At 29.9% G+C, this 24,132-nt stretch overlaps 1 protein-coding gene, 2 long non-coding RNA genes and 1 pseudogene across 3 annotated transcripts; 1 reads left to right on the top strand and 3 right to left on the bottom strand.

The window, feature by feature from the left end:
• Positions 1-1,554: 1,554 nt before the first annotated feature.
• On the bottom strand, positions 1,555-2,030 carry LOC106336624. Its single transcript, XR_001268859.1, has 2 exons — positions 1,941-2,030; positions 1,555-1,852 (listed from the first exon to the last, which is right to left on the bottom strand). It is a non-coding gene; the product is annotated as an uncharacterized LOC106336624 (long non-coding RNA).
• Positions 2,031-2,198: 168 nt separating this feature from the next.
• On the bottom strand, positions 2,199-2,369 carry LOC106336625. Its single transcript, XR_001268860.1, has 2 exons — positions 2,331-2,369; positions 2,199-2,240 (listed from the first exon to the last, which is right to left on the bottom strand). It is a non-coding gene; the product is annotated as an uncharacterized LOC106336625 (long non-coding RNA).
• A 2,427-nt stretch (positions 2,370-4,796) lies between these two features.
• Positions 4,797-6,767, top strand: LOC106338680 (annotated as a pseudogene).
• A 15,729-nt stretch (positions 6,768-22,496) lies between these two features.
• LOC106340063 (cytochrome b-c1 complex subunit 9-like) lies at positions 22,497-23,523 on the bottom strand (the record flags this gene model as incomplete). Its single annotated transcript, XM_013778930.1, is given in 3 exon segments — positions 22,497-22,743; positions 23,154-23,201; positions 23,411-23,523. Coding segments are annotated over 3 exon segments (204 nt in total). The 3' UTR covers positions 22,497-22,692.
• Between the last annotated feature and the right edge of the window lie 609 nt (positions 23,524-24,132).

Here is a 24,132-nt window from a genome sequence, read left to right as displayed (position 1 = left end):
CGGAGCCAGCCATTTTTTTTTCTTTCACGTTTTTTGTTGTTGGTGTGTTTAAAATGATGTTCAAACATCCATATTTATAGGAAATTTCGAATCTGGTAGTTGTAATTTTCCTATGAATTTACGACGAAAATTAATTAGGTGGCCAAAAGAAACGTGTAACACCTACAAAGTTGGTGGATTCAAAATTTCCTAGCTAAATACACGTAAACTATTTCCTCGTAAATAACACGCAAAGTTTACGTCGTATTTACGAGGAAATAGTTTTTCCTCGTAAAATACTCGTTAAATTACATCCACTTTACGACGAAACACTTTTGTCGTTACGTTACGAGGAAATAACGATGACTTTAGTTTTCCACGTAAATTCCTCGTAAAATCGACGTAAATTTACGAGGATTGTTTTTCCTCGTTAAGCATGTGTTTTCTTGTAGTGTTCCACTTCATCAAGAAATTCTAATTGAACATCAGAAATGCAAAGTGGGTTAACCAAAAAAATAAAAGGGAAAATTGGAAAAATGAGACACTTTGAACTTTTATTTGTCACATTAGGACTTCTGATATTTTCGGCAATTTTGGACATATTTTACCCTTCTTTTATGGGAAAAATAGTAAACTAAATTTTAAAAATGTTAAAAAATATGAAAACTATTGGAAACATAAGTATGACAATATATATGTTTAAAAGATTTTTTTTTAAAGTGGAATCATATTTTATTTTATCTTCTATCTACAGTTAGAATACTCATTCTGGCCATCTACATAGTCTAGAAATCGGATACTAAGTTTTATACATAGATATATCCTAGGTATACAACTTAAACTAGCCTTTCTTATATATTCTAACACAGCTATATTTCGAAACGTTATAATCAAGAAAGATATCTTCAGTATACCTACAGCTTTATAACGACATATAGCCACAAAGCAATGATATACCTTATCTATATTTTGTGCCATAACATGTTATGCCTTTTATCTTATGTGGCGCTTAAGGAAGAATATGTTTCTCATCTACTCTACTGTGTTCTGCGTAAGCTAGGATATATATTCAAGGCAAATCCGGAAAATATGGAAACTTCCATATTCGGTTAAATATATTTTCTAAATATAAACTAAATCTACCCTAAATCTCTCATAGAATATTTGCTCCCACGTTTTTTTTCCTCCTCCCACATATTTTTCTTTTCGTTCTTTGTGTTTTTCTCTTCTTCGTCGACATAATCATCTCTTCTCTCTATCAATACGGCATGGTTCTAATCTATGTTAAATCTGGTGTATAGAGTCTCTAGTGATATCTTCTCTATTTTGGTAGGACAGCCCATAAGAGTACAAACAAATCGCTTAGGAACTTCAACATATCGTAATCATAATAGAGATTTCGTTGGCTCATTTTCAGGGTTTGAGATCAGTAATCATGTTCTTGAATTTCAATATCTTTTCAAAATTAAATCTCTAAGAAACAATTGCAAATCAGACGAGAATACAAAAAAAAGTTAACATTAAAGTTTCTCGGGTTTAATGGTGGTTGAAGTTCTTTTTTCTTCTTTGCCTCTGTTGATTTCTTCTTTTCACAATTTTAGCTTTCAACTTTACACAAGACCTCACCAAAAGATCAACTGGCTCTAAGTTGTGAAACCTCAAACTTTTTTTTCCTTCTGATTAGTCCTAAAAGATTATTGTCTGATGCCATTTGCAGCAAGAGACGCTTGAGCCTGTCCCTATTAGTCTTCTTATCCACTCAAACAACTAATAGAATGTGTCTTTCATGTTCTTTTAGCATTACATCTAAGTTTCCTCCTGCAGTAGTTAATGACCATGAGATGTTTATTCTCTCTGTTTTTTCACTGTCACCCTAACACATGGCAAAGAAAAAAAGAAATTGATTAGCCCACAAAAGTTTCACTGCAAAACAAAGACAGTTATGGTTAAGATGTTCTCACCAGTGGATTCTCTCTTTTGTAACATCTTTGGGTTTAACCAGAAAAACGTGGTGGCCCATCACCATCTTTTTGTTATTAATTAAACCACCGTTGATTCGCTATAGAAAAATGTGATGCATCTCTGGCAAACTTTGTCAACTGGGCTGATTCACGTTGAACAAAAGACAGTTGCATCATCAGTTCTTTACTTAGAGGAGGAGACCGATTCAAACCCCTCATCATAACACTCTTCAGTGCTGCATCTTCATTAGGATTGAATTTTTCACTCATGTTTGTCTGGTTATTCTCCCCTTGACGTTTCTTTTACAAACAAGAGCATAAACCGAAAAGTTAAGATTCCATGAATACAAACATACAGTATATCTATCATGCTAGAATGATTATACATACTTGTATTGATGCTGGTAACTCGGCACTGGCATCTGAAGCAGGCACAGATTTGGATTTTCTAGATATTTGTTTTGACTCATTCTGTTTATTGCCTTTCTTTCTGGTTAATAAAGAGGAAAATTTGATGCATCAGTGTTCATTAAGACATAAAAGAGCCATGCAAAATCTGGATCTTACCGTCTTGCTTCCTCTTTTCGAAGCTTCATGTCAATTACCTTTTTTTGTTGATTGTGTCTAAAAACAAAGAGGAGTAAGACAAAAATGAAATTAGAAACGAAAATATTAATGATTTACGATGAAGAAACAAGGATTCTTCACTTACCCTAAATCGCCATTGATACATGTTGAAGGTAGGGAGGAGAAGAGGAATAAAGTGAAAAACAAATTAGGGTAAAACGAGAAGAATAAATAGAAAAGAAGAAACATAGATATGATACTATGAGTTCTAGCCGATGAATAATGGTGAATCACCATTGAAGAGAGGAAGGAGATAGGCGGAGAAGACAAGAAGGTATTTAGGTCTACGGATCCCTTTTATCTCTTCTAGCCTTTTTATTTTATAAAATTATATTAAGAAATCTAATTGAAATATCTAAATATAATAAATATAATATAATTTAGATTAATTTGAGGGTATAATGGTATTTATGGAAATTAAAATCCTAATATGACAAAAGATGTATCTAAAGTTTTAGAGAGACAAATCTAAGTTGAAAGTGTCTTTTTTTTTCAATTTTCCCAAAATAAAAGCCCAATAAGCATATAACTTAGTCAAACTTTATAATGGTTATATTGACCAAAAGTACAATTTTAACCATACAAAACTAGTACAACGAGTACGACAAAAACACATCATCAAACACATATTTCAAAATATTTATCGTTCACTCTTGAATTATAAACTTTGAATTGGAATTGACACACGTCCTCTTTCTATATTGTTTTGTAAATAAATCAATATACTCGAACCTAACTATATAAATAAGAATGTAAACTTAGATTATTTTCTTTAAAATCTACAATGGTTACATTGACCAAAAGTATAACATCTTATCCACACAAAACTAGTATAACGAGTACGAGTAAAACACGTCATCAAACGAAGATTGCAAACAGATATGGTTTACTCTCGGATCATGAATCTTGAGTTGGCATTAACATATATCGTCTTTGTACTTATATATATATATATATATATATATATATAACGAGTTACCCGAATCTAACTAAATAAATATAAAGCAAAACTAAATAATTTTCTTCAAATCTTTTCATCCTTTTTAAGTTTTTTTTATGGTATCAGAACCATTAATGATTTTTCCGATTTTTTCTCTGCTTAGATACTGATGGTTCGTTTTAAATATGTTATATGTCGAGAGACCACCAACTGAAAAAAAAAATCTACAATTGACAACATGAAATCTTAATATTTGGAGTCTTTTACTTGTTTAGATTTGATTTGTGCAAGCCAATTTTTGGGTAAAAATATCTTCAAATAGCAGTGCATTAATCTGAAGGATTTTACTAGCAACAACCATTGAAAAAGGTATATTTCTTTGTTTAAAGAGTTTTGAATTCTTTTACATTATTATTTATATAGTTAGATTCGAGTATATCGATTTATTTACAAAACAATATAGAAAGAGGACGTGTGTCAATTCCAATTCAAAGTTTATAATTCAAGAGTGAACGATAAATATTTTGAAATATGTGTTTGATGATGTGTTTTTGTCGTACTCGTTGTACTAGTTTTGTATAACGAGTACAAGTAAAACACGTCATCAAACGAAGATTGCAAACAGAAATGGTTTACTCTCGGATCATGAATCTTGAGTTGGCATTGACATATATCCTCTTTGTACTTATATATATATATAACGATTTAGCCGAATCTAACTAAATAAATATAAAGCAAAACTAAATAATTTTCTTCAAATCTTTTCATCATTTTTAAGTTTTTTTTATGGTATCAGAACCATGAATGATTTTTCCGATTTTTTTCTCTGCTTAGATACTGATGGTTCGTCTTAAATATGTTATATGTCCAGAGACCACCAACTGAAAAAAAAATCTACAATTGACAACATGAAATCTTAATATTTGGAGTCTTTTACTTGTTTAGATTTGATTTGTGCAAGCCAATTTGTGGGTACTCGTACTCGTTATACTAGTTTTGTGTGGATAAGATGTTATACTTTTGGTCAATGTAACCGTTGTAGATTTTAAAGAAAATAATCTACTTTTACATTATTATTTATATAGTTAGATTCGAGTATATCGATTTATTTACAAAACAATATAGAAAGAGGACGTGTGTCAATTCCAATTCAAAGTTTATAATTCAAGAGTGAACCATAAATATTTTGAAATATGTGTTTGATGATGTGTTTTTGTCGTACTCGTTGTACTAGTTTTGTATAACGAGTACAAGTAAAACACGTCATCAAACGAAGATTGCAAACAGATATGGTTTACTCTCGGATCATGAATCTTGAGTTGGCATTGACATATATCCTCTTTGTACTTATATATATAACGATTTACGCGAATCTAACTAAATAAATATAAAGCAAAACTAAATAGTTTTCTTCAAATCTTTTCATCCTTTTTATTTTTTTATGGTATCAGAACCATGAATGATTTTTCCGATTTTTTCTCTGCTTAGATACTGATGGTTCGTCTTAAATATGTTATATGTCCAGAGACCACCAACTGAAAAAAAAAATCTACAATTGATAACATGAAATCTTAATATTTGGAGTCTTTTACTTGTTTAGATATGATTTGTGCAAGCCAATTTTTTGGTAAAAATATCTTCAAATAGCAGTGCATTAATCTGAAGGATTTTACTAGCAACAACCATTGAAAAAGGTATATTTCTTTGTTTAAAGAGTTTTGAATTTTGATACCAACTGAAACGCTTAAATCAATAAATTTTTGTCTTTGATTTTTTTTTTGTAGTAAAAATTTTTCCAAAGAGAAGTGTCATGGCTGAAGAGATGAATTATCGGTCAGCTGGATGAAAATTTGATTCTGAAAATCCTTTCTTTAGTTCCAATAAAAACTGTCGTGTCAACGAGTGTCTTGTCTAAAGAATGGCAGTCTTGTTGGAAGTCGGTGCCAAAACTGAAGTTTAATTCTGAGGACTACCAGAGTGAACACCAAACATTTTCAGAGACTGTGTACAAGTCTCTCCTGTGTAGATAGTTTTCATCTCAGCTTTGGATCAGATAAAGCTGAAGCAGTAGATGTTGTACATTGGATTAAAACAGCGTTTGCTCTACATTTGCGTACATTGGTACTCGAATTTCTCATCTATCCATACGAGGTCGACGAGTTCATATTTACGAGTAGCTTGTGTACTTGTGATACACTAGAGACTTTGAAACTCGGGAGTCTGATTCTTGTAGATATCCCTGCACGGGGTTCGATGAAGTCTCTTAAAACGCTGCATCTTATTCATGCGTTCTACACAAACGATGAATCTATATGTAACCTTTTATCTGGCTGTCCTAGACTTGAAGAACTCGTTGTGGAACGATCTTGCGAATATAGTGTGAAATTTTTCACTATCAAAGTCCCTTCTTTGCAGAGATTAAGGATTTATGATGACAATGATGAGGACGAGTTCGTTGGATATGTGATAGATACTCCTTCTTTGAAATACTTAGAGATTGGATACTTAGGATGTCCACAGTTTTCTCTGAATGCACCGGGGCTGCTGGCGGCATATATTGCTAGAGTTTCTAATGTAATCAGTGAATCTCTCGTTTCAGTCAGACGTCTTGTCTTGAATGTATCAACTTCGATGGTAACTTTTTTATATTCCATTTTAATTTTTTTTTGGTTATCTAATTATTCGTATATGTTATTAATTTCGTCTCATGGATAGACTATATATCCTCCTACTGGATGTATCTTCTATCAACTGGTATATCTACAGATATATACGCATGAACCAGGCTGGTATGATCTACTTACGTGGATGCTCGAACATTCACCAAAACTACAAGTCCTGAAGCTCGTTGGTGTAAGAAATTTTATTGTTTTATTATTCAGCTATCTATTTTTGATGGTCTAATACTGATATACATTGACTACTCCTATTTTTCACGTTGGTTACAGAAATACAGGATTAAACCTGACTATCATGTTCTCGGCTGGGAATGGAATAAGCCAAAGTCTGTCCCTGAATGTTTGTTGTCACATCTAGAGACATTTGTGTGGAGAAGATACGATTGGAAAGGAGAAAAGGAAGAAGAAGTGGCTACATATCTTCTAAAGAATGCAAGAGGGTTGAAGAATGCGACTTTCTCTACAGGTCCCATTGAACCGGGCCAGCTTGACAAGTTGAAACAGAGACGTAGGACGCGCAAAAAATTGGATGGTGTGCTCAAGGCTTCTAATACATGCCACCTTGTGTACAAGTTTGAATGATTTTTATTATGTATTGGACTCTGCTATACTTACAATATAGAGAGTGAAGAAAATATGGCGCTTCTAGTTTAATCGGTTATCGTTTTAGACTTTTTAAAACAGCTTTCTCAATTTTATTCCTTTTGCTTTTGATTTTGCTATGATGATGCATTCTTATATATTTTCTTTCCATTCTTTTTAAAATAAATTAGATATTTATGTTTTATGATTAATCACAAACAACAAATCACATTAACTTCTTGCAAAAAAATTGAAAACATTATCTAATCTGAAATAAAACCTTTTTTTTTTCTAAACATCAATTAAAATGAAACGGAGAGTATATTATATTGACGATTGACAACATTATTAAATATCTCTATAATAATATTAGATAAAGCAGTTTCATATGTATCACATTCACGTGAGTTTTTACGATGATTAATTACAAAGATACTCTTAATTGATTTAAAAATATTGTATCTAAATGCCATCACTACAAAAATTTATTTCGTAAATCTTAAATTAACATTCCTTTTATTTTTTTAAAAATAACACATATAATAAAAAGGAATCACTTATAATTTTTTTTAATTTTCAATATATATATATATATATAATTTGATTTAATAAAAAGGAAAATTCACAAAAACAATCTTGATATTAAGAAAACAATTAAGATATATTAAAATAATTTTAAGCAACATTATATTATATATATTTCAGCGTAATATTTTTTTTTTGTTTATATCTATCTTTTTTCTTAAATGAAACGAGAATATATTTATACATAAGTGATTTCATAAAAAAAAATTTAAAACAAAAATAGTCTTGATATTAAGAAAAGAATTATCTTCCCTTTAAAACATAATTTTAAGCATTATAAAATATATTTTCAAAGTAATAAAATTATTTTCTATATATTTATATATTTCTTACAAGATTACATAAAATAATCAAATAACAAAAAATTAAAATATTTTAATTGACTAAAAATATATTTATTTTTTATTTATTTTTTGCATACTTGTTAGTTGACTATAAATATATTCTAATTTGAACAAAATAAAAGAGTATCTACAAAATTTGATTAACATATATAATATGATTTATCAAAAACAATCACAAAAATAAAATGTGGTATTTATTTTAAAAAAATATTAAAAAAGAAACTAAAACTCTTTTTTACTATTAGCATATTTTATCTAATAATTATATAAATATTTTTAAATAGCACAACTCTAGAATATATATATATATATATATATATATATATATGTATATCTCTAGGCTCTAACCGGTGATCATTAAAATAGGAATAGAAATGAGTAAGAAATGAATGAATAGGAACAAAATAAAAGGAATAATAATGAATATTTATTTCTTTTGTGGGAAATTGCAAAAAATACCATTTTCAAAGTATCACTTTTCATGTTTACACTAACCAATTTTACTTTCATCTTTAATGAATGCTAAAAGACATTTATAACCTTTGAATTAACTTAGACAAAAAAATAATGTTAACTAATGTAAACTTAAAACATTAACTCTAAACCCTAAATCATCAAATCTAAACCCTAAACCCCGAAACATCAATTCTAAACCCTAAACCCCGAAACATCAACTCTAAACCCTAAACCTTCAAATCAAAACCCTAAAACATCAAATATAAACCCTAAACCCTAAATTTAAACTTAAAACATCAACTCTAAATCCTAAATCATCAACACTAAACCCTAAACCATGAAACATCAACTCTAAACCCTAAACTCTAAACCCTAAACCCTAAAACTTCAAATCTAAACACTAAAACATAAACTCTAACCCTAAACCCTATATTTTTTTGAAATTCAAACCCTAAACCCTAAAACCCTTAACCTTCAAATCTAAACATTAAAACATCAACTCTAAACCCTAAACTCTAAACCCTAAACCCTAAAACTTCAAATCTAAACACTAAAACATAAACTCTAACCCTAAACCCTATATTTTTTTGAAATTCAAACCCTAAACCCTAAAACCCTTAACCTTCAAATCTAAACATTAAAACATCAACTCTAAACCCTAAAACCCTAAACTTTCAAATCTAAACCCTAAAACATCAACTTTAGGGTTTTAGGATTTATGGTTTAGGGTTTAGAGTTGAAGGTTTAGGGTTTAGGGTTTAGGGTTTAGAGTTGAAGGTGGGTTTAGGGTTTAGAGTGATGTTTTAGGGTTTAGGGATAATATTTAGGGTTTAGGTTTTATTGTTGATAGTTTAGGGTTTAGTGTTGATGATTGAGGGTTTAGAGTTGAAGTTTAGGGTTTAGGGTTTAGAGTTGAAGTTTAGGGTTTAAGGTTGAAGGTTTAGGGTTTAGGGTTTAGGGTTTAGAGTTGATGTTTCGTTTAGGGTTTAGAGTGATGTTTTAGGGTTTAGGGATAATATTTAGGGTTTAGGTTTTATTGTTGATAGTTTAGGGTTTAGTGTTGATGATTGAGGGTTTAGAGTTGAAGTTTAGGGTTTAGGGTTTAGAGTTGAAGTTTAGGGTTTAAGGTTGAAGGTTTAGGGTTTAGGGTTTAGGGTTTAGAGTTGAAGTTTCGGGGTTTAGGGTTTAGAGTTGATGTTTCAGGGTTTAGGGTTCGTATTAAAAAAAATATAGGGTTTAAGATTGATGGTTTAGGGTTTAGGGTTCGTATTTCAAAAAAAAAAAAAGGGTTTAGGATTGATGGTTTAGGGTTTAGAGTTGAGTTTTAGGGTTTAGGGTTTGAATTTCGAAATAGGGTTTGATGGTTTAGGGTTTAAAATTATTTTTTATTTTTTTCGATTTTTTATTTATTTAAATATTTATTTATTATATACATAAAGAACAAAGACATAAGAGTCTTTTGCCACTTAATGAATAAGGTGTTTTTGAAAATGTCCTTTTAGTGATGGTAAAGATGAAAAGTGATATCATGAAAGTGGTAAACAAAAATTTCCCCTTCTTTTGTTTCATATCAATTTTGATAAGGAATGTTTTTCTTCTATAGTTCCTTAAAATTCAAAAAATGAAAAGGAATCAAACTGAGCGAAAATTCTTCGGAAATAGTGTATTTTTTAATGAATAAGTAGGAATTAACTATTCCCTTTAATTTTCTATGTCACCATTTGTACCCCTTAGTGAACTAAAATATTATAAATTATTAAATTACTTTTAGGGTAATATTTAGTTTGATTCATTTTGCTTTATGTTTGTAGAACCTAATATACCCTAGTAAAATTACCCTAACAAATCTGAATTCTCATGCTTTAGCTTATTTTAAAATAATTTTCACTTTACCTTTTCATAAATCTAATGTATAAAATTACTTAGAATTTATAAAGTATTTTCATTATTGTAAATACCGATGTGTGCTCATGAGGTTTCAAAATTTTATCAGTAATGTTCATTTATAAAATGTTATATTGATCACAGATTTATTTTTTTTCTAATAATTTCTTTAAAAAATCAGCACATATCAAATTATTAAAATATTACAAAATATACTTGTACATAAATGAAGAACTAAACCAATACGATAAATAAAAATAATTCGATTTGTCTTAATTAAAATCAAAAATAATTATACTTTAATTTGAAATTGTAAGAATATATATATATAACTAAAATCAAAGATCTAACTAAAATATTAATATACTATTTTATAATAATATTTTATTTATTTTTCTATATATAAATTATGAGATGACTCGAAACATATTAATTAAAAAAATAAAATATTAAATAATGTTACCATTTAGTTCTTATGTTAAATAAATAAATATATATATATGCATAAGACTTCAAATTATTATCATTATATTAACTTATTTTAATTTGAATCCAACATTTAGATCTTTTCTGTTTTGTTCTTAAAACAATATGTATTGAGTTATACATAATGTTGATAAAATATGTTTACATATCTAATACAACAATCAACCTAAATGCAAATACCAAAATTAATCAAAAATTTAATTTATTTTGAACTTTAATTTGGAGAAGTAGATAGATTTGAGCATTCGGATCTTGGGGTCTGGTTTGGGTTAGTTCATATCGGGTCCGGATCTTGGGGTATGGTTTGGACAAATATTAATTTTTTTCTTTGCAAGTTTGTTTTTTTTGTATGTCTTGTAGGACATATAATCGAGTATTGCTTTTGTATCGGTAGAACATAAACCTGAGCTTTTGTGGTAACACATATTAGCAAAATTTACAATTATAAAAAAATGTATTTTCTTTAAATAAACAATAATAAATTAAAATAATAAAATGTATATGCTATCGATGAGCATATATTAACAAAATCCAAAAAAAATATAGCCTTTTTAATACCAAAAATATAGATATAATCCTTTCATGACATATAACAAAAGAATCTTTTTATGTAATATTAATAAGATAATATCAAATATTTGTGTAGATGATGATTATCATATTTTGAAAAAGCTGTTTATTATCTAATATATACTATTAAAATTATTTATTAAAATCATTGACTCACCTAAGATAAATTTTTTTATATAATAATAAATAAGATAACATCAGATATTTGTATAGATGAAATATTGTAATTATCATGTTTGCAAAACTGTTTATTATTAAAGATATATGATAAATATTAAAAAAATTATGGAATGAGCCTAAAATTATTGAAAAAATGACAAATTAACAAATTTACTTCTCATATAATAATATAGATAGATAGATAGATGGTTTATACATTTTTACAACTTCAGATTTAGTTACATAATTAAACTTTATAAAAAAAATGAGATCATTGTATGGGAGTTTTATCAATATTTATCTTGTAAAATATATTTAATGAGTAACCGTCAATAATGAGGAACTCTTATTTATAATAAATCGAATTTAAATAGAGTGTTTATCAAAAAAAAAATTGAAACAATGAGGAACACTTTTGACTTGTTCAAGTCCTGGCAAAGTAACGAATTAAGAAAAAAATGATTGCGAGTTTTCATTTTTCTTTTTGTATATAGTTTTGTACTTTTGTTGTATCTTATTAGTTATTTTGTTTTCACTCATAGCCATCTTTGACTATATAATACAAACAAATATATCGGAACAATTTGGAAAAGCCGGTCATTCGGGTTGGTTATCTTATTACATAATTTGGTCTTCTGAGAAATAATTGTATTTTGAAATTTGCAAGTTTTTGTTCATTTCTTGGGGAAGCTTATCATCTGTATTATCATTAATGATAATTGTGATATTATGTCTAGCTGTCTTTTGTGTTATTTTTAGTTGTATTTATAATTTCCTTGAAATATAAAATAACTTTTCAGATTTAGCATTGAGCAAACTACATGTAGTATTCCTAAAATACTTATTTTAATACTTTTAAAAAGATGTTCACTGGTTGCTTCTTTTTATTTTAATATTATAGATTAGTTTTCTATTTTCATTAGTTACGAGAACTATTGTTCATTTGTTTGTTTGGACTGGAAGGAAAGACAATGACAATAATGTTGTCTTACCTTCAGTCTCCTTTGTCCCTAGCAACAAGTATTTCTAACCAACACAGAAACAAACCCTTTTTAGATATTTTTCCCTCGATCAGTTTTCCAGAGTTCGAACAGTTATTATTATACTGTTTTGTTTCTCCAATCTAAAAGTGATAATTTTAAATTTCTTCTAAACAGTGCCGGCTTAATAGGGAGGGTCGCACCGCCCCGCTCCAAATCCAACAATATTAGGGGCCTTTATTATTTTCATTAGCATATATAATCTAGGTTTGGACTGCATTAAACACACAAGTATCGCAAAATTTTGTAGTTGAAATCCCTTATATATTAATTGAGAAACATTATAACATTATTTTGTAGCCACGTGTCACCATGAGAATGAAATTCAGAATTTTTAGAGAAATAGGTTGGTCTATCTTAACTCATATTATATTTTTTATTAAACTAACTATTAAATTGATAAATAGTGTACAAAATTATATTCTCGCACTTTCTTTAAATAAAAGCTAATGAATTGCCTAATATGATTAACGTATATATGACAATTAATGATTATGGATAATAAATATCTGATAATAAGTTTTGCATCTTAGCTCTTTTTTATTTAATTTTATATATTTAAAAAATATTAAACAACTACATTAACTATATAATAAAAATTAAATTTTTTATATGTTATATTTTGAATTTTTAAAACGACTATAAATGATTAAGACGTTAAATGGCTCACACTAAAATTTTGTGATCAATGGTTTAACTTTTTTTGGTAATAACAAGATACAAATAATCATAAATCATATGAATATGAAATCTCATTTACTAGACATTCATATTATATAATAATATAGTTTAAAATTAAACTATATAACATAGAATAATACTTAAATATGATAATTTCTAAATTTGTATTGAAAATGTATTGAAACCTTAATATTTTAATTTTGAAATTTGCATTAAAAAAATCACACATTAGAAATTTTATGTTTATCATATGAATATGAACTCTCAAAATATAAATATTTATATTAAAATATATTGTATATCTATGTCCATATAATTGAAATTTAGTTATATACCATATAAATAAAATGATTGTTTTGATTTATTTACCCAAACAATATTGTAAATAAACAAGATATATTGTTTTGATTTATGTCTTTACTCCAATTTAATTATATACATAATATGTAAATGAATGAAAATAAATAATAATAGATATAAATTAGTTTTATATATACTATTTATTACGCACAATTGCGCAGATATTAAGCTACTATCTAATAAAAGGATGTGCATGTTTTATGATCGTGTGAATAGCTTAAAGAAAAATATTTTCTTTACCAACGTTAACAAAATATTTACCATAGGACCTTTAAAAAGTTTTGCCCAGGGGCCCGTGTTCATCTGAAGCCGGCCCCGTCTAAACTAGACGTGTATGCACACAATTGTTTTGAATAATCAGAGATATATTTAATCTACTGTTCGGAAATATATAGCTACAACATATAACCCTAGTTAGAATGTCTAATTTCCTTTTTATAATGTAAATTTTATTCAACAAAAGCAAAGTTTTTCACAATCGGATGCAACATTTTCGTACATTAATAGAGATGGAAATGACAATTAGAAAGACGCATGAACTTTAAGGGTTGAGGAGCTGTACCTCTGTACCATCGGTGGTTGTAGAAATCAATTTGGCTTGAACTAAATTGAGCATTAGATATAAATTTCAATCACATTATCTGAGAAGTCAGTTTTCTATGTATCATACTCACGTTAATTCTCAAGATGGTTTATTACATTGTTAACATTAATGAATTAATATTATTTTGTAATTGTTTTATCAAAATTTGTATTTTAGTTTTTAGTAATAATTTTGTTTCTTAAATATAAAAAGGAAATATCTATATTTTTCAAAATATCTATAAACTATTTTTATTTTCGTTTTAATATATATATATATATATATATATATATATAATCATATCAATATCATAAAGAAATTTAGTATCAAAAAGGAAATATCTCAAAAGTAAAAATACATAACAATTTGTTATAATTAAAATATGTAATTTGACAAAAATTGAGAGCCACAAGAAAGATCTTAAAAGACCAAGAACGAAGTGGAGGAAATCTAGCGAATCAGTCTGTCGTACGAATGCGTTAGGAAGCATCGTGTCACTGCTGTCTCTGTTAAAAGTTCTTTTTAACAACATGTTTGGTGTAATTTATATTCCATGTAATATGTTACATTAATTTGATATCAATAAAGTTATGATGTTATAAGAAAAACATGTAATTTGACAATAAGAAATTTCCTTTTATATAAATCTCAATTTCATAAACTATTTTGCTAATTTCCATTACTAATATATCTATTTATCTTTTCATTTTTCTTAATATTGTTTTTATAAAATCATATCAATATCATAAAGAAATTTAGTATCAGAAATAATATATTTTTTAAAAAAATATTGTGATTTTTGATATTTAAAACATTTGACTTTTAACAAAGTAATCTTATTATATAAATTTCACTTTCATAAAAAATTTCTTGATATTTTTTTGTTTAATAACGTTTTTCTACAATTGTTAATAACGTTAGTTAAATATTTTTCATTTTAAATATAATAACTGTTTTTCATAAGAAAAAGTCAGTTTAGTTACCAAATCAGTATTTACTTTTAATGCACTAAAGAAATTTTTTTCTTATTTATAAAATAAAATTTATTTTTGGATTATTATTCTATCTCTTACTTTATACAAATTCTCTCACAATTTCATACAATTTTTTTTCATAATTACAGATTCTTAAGTTTAAAATGTGAATCCAAACAAATTAAGTTTGTCAAACGATATAACTCTTATTATTATACTACCTGAGATATTCGTTGATGATCGTTGTTTCCAAGGTAGCATATATCTCACAACACCAGATTATCTAATTTTGAAATCGAATATCAAGTACTAAACAACAATATATATATATAGTGCTACGTACGATTATTTCATTCTAGTTTTACAAAGCTATTTTTCCGTTTGGTTTCGGGTTTCCTTTTTGTTCACGAGCTCGAAGAACATATCAACGCTCCGGCCGCTGAGGGGTTGACATGGTCTTGATTCTTGAATTGTTCTTGTATGAATTGTTCAATGGAGATTTGAGTAGTTCTACTTGTTCCTTTGACATTGACGTCACGTGCATTTAATTTATTTTATACGGCTATAAATCGTATAAATCGAGATGTCACGTTAATTTGGACCGTTTTCACGCAAAAATGTCAAATGATCATAAAAGTAGTAGCTAGGTCTCATGATCTCATCCATCGTACATTGAAGTTCTCTTTTTTTTCGTTCAAACGTATATAATAAGTTTGACATAAACACATAAAAGCAGGGAATGTGGAACCCATATATAGGCACTTAATCAAACCGTTGGAATATCGTCAATAATATATAGAGTCTTGGATGGTTGGATGAGATTTGAAATTTGGATATTGTAACATACGATTTCTATATAATATTAAATGCTTTATATATAGTCGGTGGACTTGATATATTTAGATGCCTAACAAATAAAGCATAATTTAAATAGATCTTTTAAAAATAGGGTCTAGTTCCTTGTTCCTTCGACTGCCGCATCTTCCTCCTGATCGTGCGGTCGTCGGAGCCTCCAGATCTTGTGTCTCCGCTCTTTTTTGTGTTTTTTTGTAGTCTCGGCACAGGTTTAGCTGGACAAGATCCCTCGTTCCGATTTAGATCCAGCGCTTCCGGTGTAGATCCAAAGGTTTCGGTGCTATGAGTTGTGCTCGAAGACGGCGCTTGCTTCATAATATCGGTCTCCTTATCTTGCTTGGAGTCTCAGTCCGGTTAGAGTTTTTCAGATCTAGTCTAGTTCTTTCAAGATTGGAGGCGCGTGGATCGTCAGTGGTCCTTTCTGGATGCTCTCTCATCGTTCAGTGTGGCGCGTAACTGATGGTGGGTAAGGCGTCATGGTGGGGTTCCGACTTGGAGTCTTTGTGCTCGGGTCAACTAGTTTAGGCTGTGTTTTCCACTGGTGGTCTCTGGTGGGTTGCGTGGGGTTTTAGTAGGATGGGTTCAGTGCTCTCCTCACAGTGGCTCCGATGGCAGTGCACTGCGGTTTGCTTCGGTTTTCCACTTCAGAGTTCTGAGCTCCGACGGTGTGACGCTCCACGCCTCTATCTATTCTCCATATTGCTTTGTGCATGTACTTTTGCTCACTCGAGGTTGTAGTAGCTTGCTTGGATTAGTTGCAGGATGGTAATTGGGTCTCGGTTTTGCGAACTCACCCGTTAGCGCTGCTCAAGAGGTTGTGTACCCATCCAATCCACTTGTTCTATACGGACCGCTCGTGATTCTCTGGATTAGCTTTGTTTGGTGGGTTATTAGGAAGTTGTAGGCATCGTGCAATCAAGGTTTGAGGACGCATTTCTCTCGGACTCGTGGCAACCGTAGATCTCTCATGCTCCGCTCCGGTCCCTTGGTATGAGCTCGTCACATTGTCCTCTACTTCTTTGGATGCAGCTTCTCTCCTCAACGAGCTCTAGTTCTTGATGCTTAGCTTGGTGTTTAGTTTTAAATTATGTATTTCTGCTATTAGTTTATCTTGTAATTTCTGTCCAAAACAGAAAATTTGGTATAATAATTTTAATATTTTACCCAAAAAAAGAATAGGATCTGGTTTACAAAATTACTATTTTTGTTACTAATATCTTCTATTGACGTATTAAATTACACAGAGTGACAAAACCAACTTTTTACGCATATTCAGAAGTTTTTCTTCTTTTCTTTTGCGTTACCACATGCACTATGGGGGCAAGGGTTTAGAGTTTAAAACTTAAGCTTTAGGGTTTAGAGTTTAAAGTTTATGATTTAGGGTTTGGATTTATAATTTTGCTAACGGCATTAACAACGTAAAAACATTTTTTTTAGCAATTAACATTATTTTCTGATTGCTTTTCATTTTATTTTTCGTAAACATAATATGACATAAAAAAATTTGTTGGCTTTTATTTTAGTGGTGAAGCCGTAGATTCCTCGTATGGGTGAACCAAAGAAAAACTCTTTTGGTGAGGCTTGCTGCCACAGAAAAAGTATCATCTTTTGTTTGGTGTAACTGTACCATGTGGGCTAAGGGGGCCAGATTAATCACCCTAAGAACACTTACACAATGGGCCATACTGAATCTGGGAGTTTTTATGGTAATCTTACAATACTAAAAGTAGAATAAGCTCAAAGGAGAAGCATGTCACGCCATTTAAAAAAATCGTCCAATAGGAGCTTTCCATTTTGCCACGTCACATAGTTTGGTCCATTGAAGAGAGTAACTGGGCTTCACGTTTGTCTCTTAAAACAAATAATGACCCATTATCCAGTCCAGTTTAAAAAACCTCTTCTCCTATCAATCGATGAATCCGACGACTCTTCATTCCCTCTTCCCTGTTTCCGATCTCAGCAATCACTGTTACCGCGAATCCCCTTCTCATCAATCAATGTTCCTCTTTAATCTCTTCTTGATGGTTTCGTTTCTCTTATATAAGTCGCTTCATCTAAACCTAAATCTAGACAAAACCTAAAACCACCCCTTACAAAACTACATCTACAGCGATGGAAAGGCGATGGAATGGAGGTAGTATAATATCATCATGTAGACATATAACACAGTTTATACTGCGTGGATTTTGATGTCCCTCTTCAACTTCCTACCTCTGAACGAGTGATTTCTCACACCCACACGACAAGCACAAGTGGCTACAAAGAATGTCATCGGAACACATTTTCCATCGGTATATGAGAACATTGTGTTATCCACTCATTGATTTGGGTCTCTCAGTGTTATGTTCTGATAGTTTTTCCTATCTTTCTTAACACTCACTCGGCATAAAGTTTTGGCAGAATTTCTAATGTTTTCTTTACAGCCAAGAAATCATGGCAAGCTCAAGCTCGGCTCTTAATTACGAGATTATTGTGTTTCTTGGTGCTTACTTATATTGGTTCTTTTTCTTCATGATCAGTTGTGGCTTTCAAATATAGATGAGTGTTGCCTAATGTTTTTGTTCTACCCTTATGGTGTGCAGTTTACCTAGACTGACTTAGCTGAAGCTATTGGTGCTTCCCTCCTTCAGTCAATAGATGGTTACATGTTTATTAGGGATCAGTACGTCTGCTACAAATTTTAGACTTTCTCTAACCGATCTTTTTTATTCTGTATGGTTTATTGGGTAAGTAAAATGTAGAGTAGTGCAGAAAAATAGGAAAATATGAATAATATTTTAATGTTTCTAAATCCTTTTTAATCTCTATCTGCTTTTCATATTATGACCGAGGAGATTAAAACCGGTTCATGTCTAAATTGTCTATGGATTACCAAGCACATGAGTTAAGAGTATTGGCAAACTCCAGTGCTACATGCATAGTACATGGTGGGTTCACGTACTTGGAGTATTTGCTCTTATCTCTCAGTTTCCTTAGCCAGTTACTACAAATGACTACCAAAATTGTCATAGACATTTGGTGAAGCTAAGACAACTTGAATGTGATCAATAAACAAAATATTTTTGGTTTTCCGTCACTTTGCTATCACTTTTTTGTCATTATTTGGTTGATTTTACTTTTGATCACATCTGTTTTGACTCTAAGATGTATTGCCAGTGAGTTTATAATTTATTATGTACACACAATATCTTCTATGTGTTACTCTCATTCGTCAAATCATTATTATTTGGACTGCATTGTTTTTATTGATGTTGTTTATCTTTTTTATAGTGGCAGATGAGATACATGGATACACCAACCAGCAACGTTTGTATCATCAGGTACCACATGAATATGAACTGATTTGATATTGCTTTCAGAAACATAAAATAAATAGCTAAAACAAATAAATATCTTCCATGTGTTATTCTCATTAAGCATTGTCATTTCTGATTAGCTAATATATATCCATATACAACAATCATGTCATTGGTTCTTTACAAGATCTGGTCTATCTTAAGAGTTTAGTTGCATCTTTACTACAATAAATACATATGGTCTGAATTAGCTGAAGATGATGATATAACCGATTATTACTTATTTTCTTGGCTTCTAACAATTTTGTTACTGAGCTTCATTCTTAGATTATGCATTGTAAAAAACGCTTAACTAAACACTATTGGTCTCCTTTTCCAAAAAGAATACTGATGATGTTCCATAAAACATTAATAAAGCAAGAAAAAATATCACTATATTCAGAATTTATATTGATCAATTCCTTAATTCCTACATATATATTCTCTGTTGCAGTTTTTTTTACCATTTGAGATTTTTCTTTGTTGGGAATAGATTCAACTTTAAGCTTATGTTGTGCAGATTACTCGCACGATATACTTATGGCCTTAATATGCATCATTTTGTTTCCACCAAGATGCGAGTCTATATTGGCAGTAGAGAGACCAGGAAGAGAGTCATACATTGGCAGTAGAGAGAAATAAGAAAACGAGTTGGTGGACGCTAAAAGAGATTGCCATGTTGTACATGAAGTCTATTTTCATGAAATATGGCAATAACAGGAGGGGTGTCCTTTGGATTTGGGATTTTGGATGAGTACATAGCAAATGAGAAAGTATGGTGTTTTTTCTTTGAATTTTTTTTCGAAGAGCTCTTGATCAAATGGTGTGAACACTTACCTTGATTCTTTTGCCACCTAATCTATGCTACATATGACCTTCCTTCTTTAAGTTTGTCATGTAAGCTGTGTAACAAACACTAGCCATAAGCCTAACTAACTTTTTCTATAGGAAAATGTATTTTTATATTTTCCTATATTGTGTGGGGTGGAAAGAAGTAATTCGGTATTTGTTTGAGTTTTTGTTTTTTCAAAACCTATGATTTTTTTTGGTCGATAACATTTTATTTAATGAACTTTTTACATAATTTATGCATTTAATAATTTGTGTTATAATATGATTGGTGGAAATACTGAGGTGAAGAGAAAGATCAAGAAATCTGTTGGTGGCATATGTTAAACCAGTCTTTCTCTTCCTTTGAACAGATAAGAATATTGAGCATCTTTCATAAGAATTTTTTTTTCTTAAGCTATACCTATGGGCTATGGGGGTTTGATGTAATGCCTGCAGTGCGAAGACTGCATTCATCCATCATCTTCTTAAACTTAATTGGTATCATTTGGTGCGACAGAAGCACCTTTTTCTTGGGCTTCTTTAGCAGTAGTATATTCTTCTAGCTTCATACAAGCAGTGCTGCAAATACAGAATAGTGTACGAAGATATATCATGATTCAACCCAAATTTAAATATATCATCAAAGTGTCATCATATTAAATACAGAGAGGCGATAAGAATATCATACCCCTTTTGGAGGTTAGTTCTTGCCAATGTGGGATCTAATTTGATGGCTTTCTTCTCCGCAAAGTTTCTTCTCATGGAGAACAACAATTAAGAAATTCAGACAAACCCCTCTAGGGGACAATGTTTAATCTGCTTTCGATTAAAATCGAATCTTACCATATAAGAAGCAAAACCCATGCAAAATATGAGTTTGACAATGGCAGAGGGAAGAGATAGACATGTGGGGTTAGTAACCAGCCCAACCAAACTTGGAGAAACAGAAGGCAACGATAACCTAAAGCCTGTAACTAATTTATTGACAACAAACAGTTTAATTATAAATTAGTTTATTAAAATGTTATAATTTACTTATTATAAGACATTTGAACATTTAACTAGAGAAAGAACATAAAAAAAACTCTGAAAGTATTACCTATTTACAATTTAAACCCTCAAAATTTTTTGCTAGCACTTTTGATTTTCAGATTGACATTTATATCATTAAAACTTTCAATCTAACTTATTTGTTCATCAAATAAAAAATTGACATGTTGTACAGATAAAAATAATGATATGTTAGTGATTTTCCAAAAAAAAATTATTTAATTATAAAATAAATAAAATTAAATAATATAGATAATTAAATAAAAACTAGAAAACTAAAAAAAATCAGATAAATATAAAAAAATCAGATAATTAAAAAAAATTAATTAATTAGAAATTCTGAAAATTAAATTAAAATCAGAAAATAAATAAAATTAAATTAAATACCTAAAAATGAAAAATGAAAAATTTAGAAAACTCAAAAAAATTAGAAAATTCAAAATATCAAAATGTCCTTTTTAAGTAAAAAAAATCTCTAAAATTACAAGATTGCTTTATAAAACTGACATATCATCATTGACAATAAAAATTTCAAACATATCAGTGTTAAAAGTGATGGTTTCTCATATAACCATTAACAATGATGGTTTTTGACATATATTCAACGATAATTTTTGACATCATCGTTTAAAATGAAGTTAAATATGTTAATAACAGCATTTTTAACAACCATCATTATCAACATAATAATATAATTATTACTTTGAAAAAATTTTATGTGAGTTTTGATATTCGAAAAATAAATATTTATAAAACTATAATACTAATTTTATGTTTGAAATTTTTGAGAGGCAAAACTAAGAATATATTTTCTGAATATTAATTTCTAAAATAATAAATATAATCTAATTTATTAGCTCTAAAAGAATGAATAAACTAAACCTATCAACATCGTGTTGATGTCAAAAAAAAATTGCTTATTCAAATGAAGTCTATCAACAGAACCAAGTAAAATGCGATGAGAAACTATCACATATCATTTTTTATCAAAGAGAATTATTACTTATGTGAAAAAATAATTATTTTATAAAATTTAAAAGGATAAATATAAATAATTAATCCGCGTCGCGGAAACAGACCAAGTACGAATAATTTTTTCAAGGTCTGGCGTGTAAACTATATCAATTGAATTTCCAACTTAGCCAGGTCGGCAAACAATCAATAAAATTTTGTATTTTTTTATTGTCATAAACCATATTATAAACTGTGTACCGAGTAGAAAATAAAATAATGTAAAAGGAATGGAGATGATGTTCAGGAGCGTGCTGCCAATGCATTTGCTTTAGAAAGTATTGGTGCACAAATTAAATGATTTATGTTGCAGATGATGGTCAAAATCTAATCTTTTAACATTTTCCCCAAAGCTTAGTGGAAAGCCTGTAAGTTCTCTCTGCACGTGATCATACCGATGTGGCTCCTCTGGTTATACAAGAACGGTGTTTCTTTATAGAGTATCGACAGTGACCCTTCTGGTTATTATTCTCATATAAGCATAATCTTCATTCTTTTTTAGAATCCAACCGAGGAAATGAAACGAAGTATGATGAATGTTATCATATTCAACAATGCAAAAAATCAGCTAATCAGAACCAAATAGCGGTTTAGGTGGAAAATATGGAAAATCATAGCAAAGATTTATTGAACAAAAGATGGAGACTTCTGAGTGAAAAAAACAACAATGGAAAATTCCATTTCTTTCTTTTAGTAAGGAGAGATTTAAAAAGGAGAACTCTCACTCTTCAACTGGCCTTTGACCCAACACAGATATGTCTTCATACCGTTTCTGCACCATGACAAACAATAAATAAGGATTCAATCTATGTACATAGACATTATCCTTCAACAGAAAAATGACATGAAGTTTAATGTGATTTAACTACCTAGCAACAGATATAACCATTTTTATAAAAAAAAAAAGTGAGCCAGAGATTTATTAGCTAGTTTATTACTCTAAAATAAGAATTCACCTAGTTACTAGTAAAACTAACAAGAAACAGAGTTCGGAGACGATGAATATGATGGTAAAATGAAACAAAAGAGGTGTAAGCAGAAACGTGATCATTCCATATCAAGATGGGCTAATTACTGTATTATCATCACAGTCAAGCTTAACAAATTAATCAAAACAAGATTGGAGCATCACGAAACTACACCAGAACACAAGACAAAGACAGAATAAAAAACAAAACATACCCCAACATTCTTGCTTTCCCAGAGCTTATGAACACCGTAATCCACAGCCTGCACACATAACATGTATCATTTCCATATATATATATATATGTGACCCCTTTATGAATAGAAGCGTGATAACGTTGCAAACTTTAATCTATTGTAGATCGCTTATTTCTATCCAACCAAGTTTATTCCCCAATTACAAAGCAGATCTGGAGCGAAAAGAAGGCTCACACACAATAAAATAAACCATAGAAAAGGTCGAGATGTCTCACCCTTTCGCCGAAGAAAGCGCCGGCGATGATGAAGGAGACGTAGACGGAGTTACGGCGCATGATGAGTCTGTAGAATCCCTCGAGAGCGCCTTTCTGGTTTGCCATGATTAACCCTTTGTTTGATCTCTTACGTATCGGTTCTCGATTTAGGAATTGGAAAAAGCGGATCTACAAACAATGGCTTGGCGAGAGAGTGTGAAGAAAGAGACGACGACAATAATCTGAAAAAGATTCTCTCTTCGTTTGACTACTTCGTATCTGGAAAGGCCTAATGGGCCTCAATAGCTCATCCCCACACATTGTTACTCGAAATCCAATGGGTTGTATTTTGCAACACTTGTATCAGCTTGACATTATCTATGAATAGGGGTATAGCCTCCGCGCCGGATAAGTTATTGATCGTTGTGTAGTTTTGTGTACGGAATTTTGTCGTTTATTTTTTTTTCACTTTTGTTTTTCTGTGTTGTATATAATGGTGATGAACATAAAATTTGGAAGTCACACAGTTTGATTAAGTTGATATAAGAATGACCGGCAAATTCATATGCATTATTTTCGTAATGATTTGATCGACCATTAGCTTTATTAGCGCTTTCATGTTCAAAAGATAAAGTTTATGAAGTTGTTTAGTATTTACTTAGGTAGTTGTTAGTATATAAAACAAATAGTGTAAGGAACAAAATATAAAATTTGAATTCAAAAAATTAAACAATTTATCGAAC

This window comes from Brassica oleracea, chromosome C4 (assembly GCF_000695525.1).
Source record: "Brassica oleracea var. oleracea cultivar TO1000 chromosome C4, BOL, whole genome shotgun sequence".
NCBI classification, from domain to species: domain Eukaryota; kingdom Viridiplantae; phylum Streptophyta; class Magnoliopsida; order Brassicales; family Brassicaceae; genus Brassica; species Brassica oleracea.
Note: the sequence above shows the minus strand (reverse complement) of the source record. Positions and strands in the feature narration are given on the sequence as shown.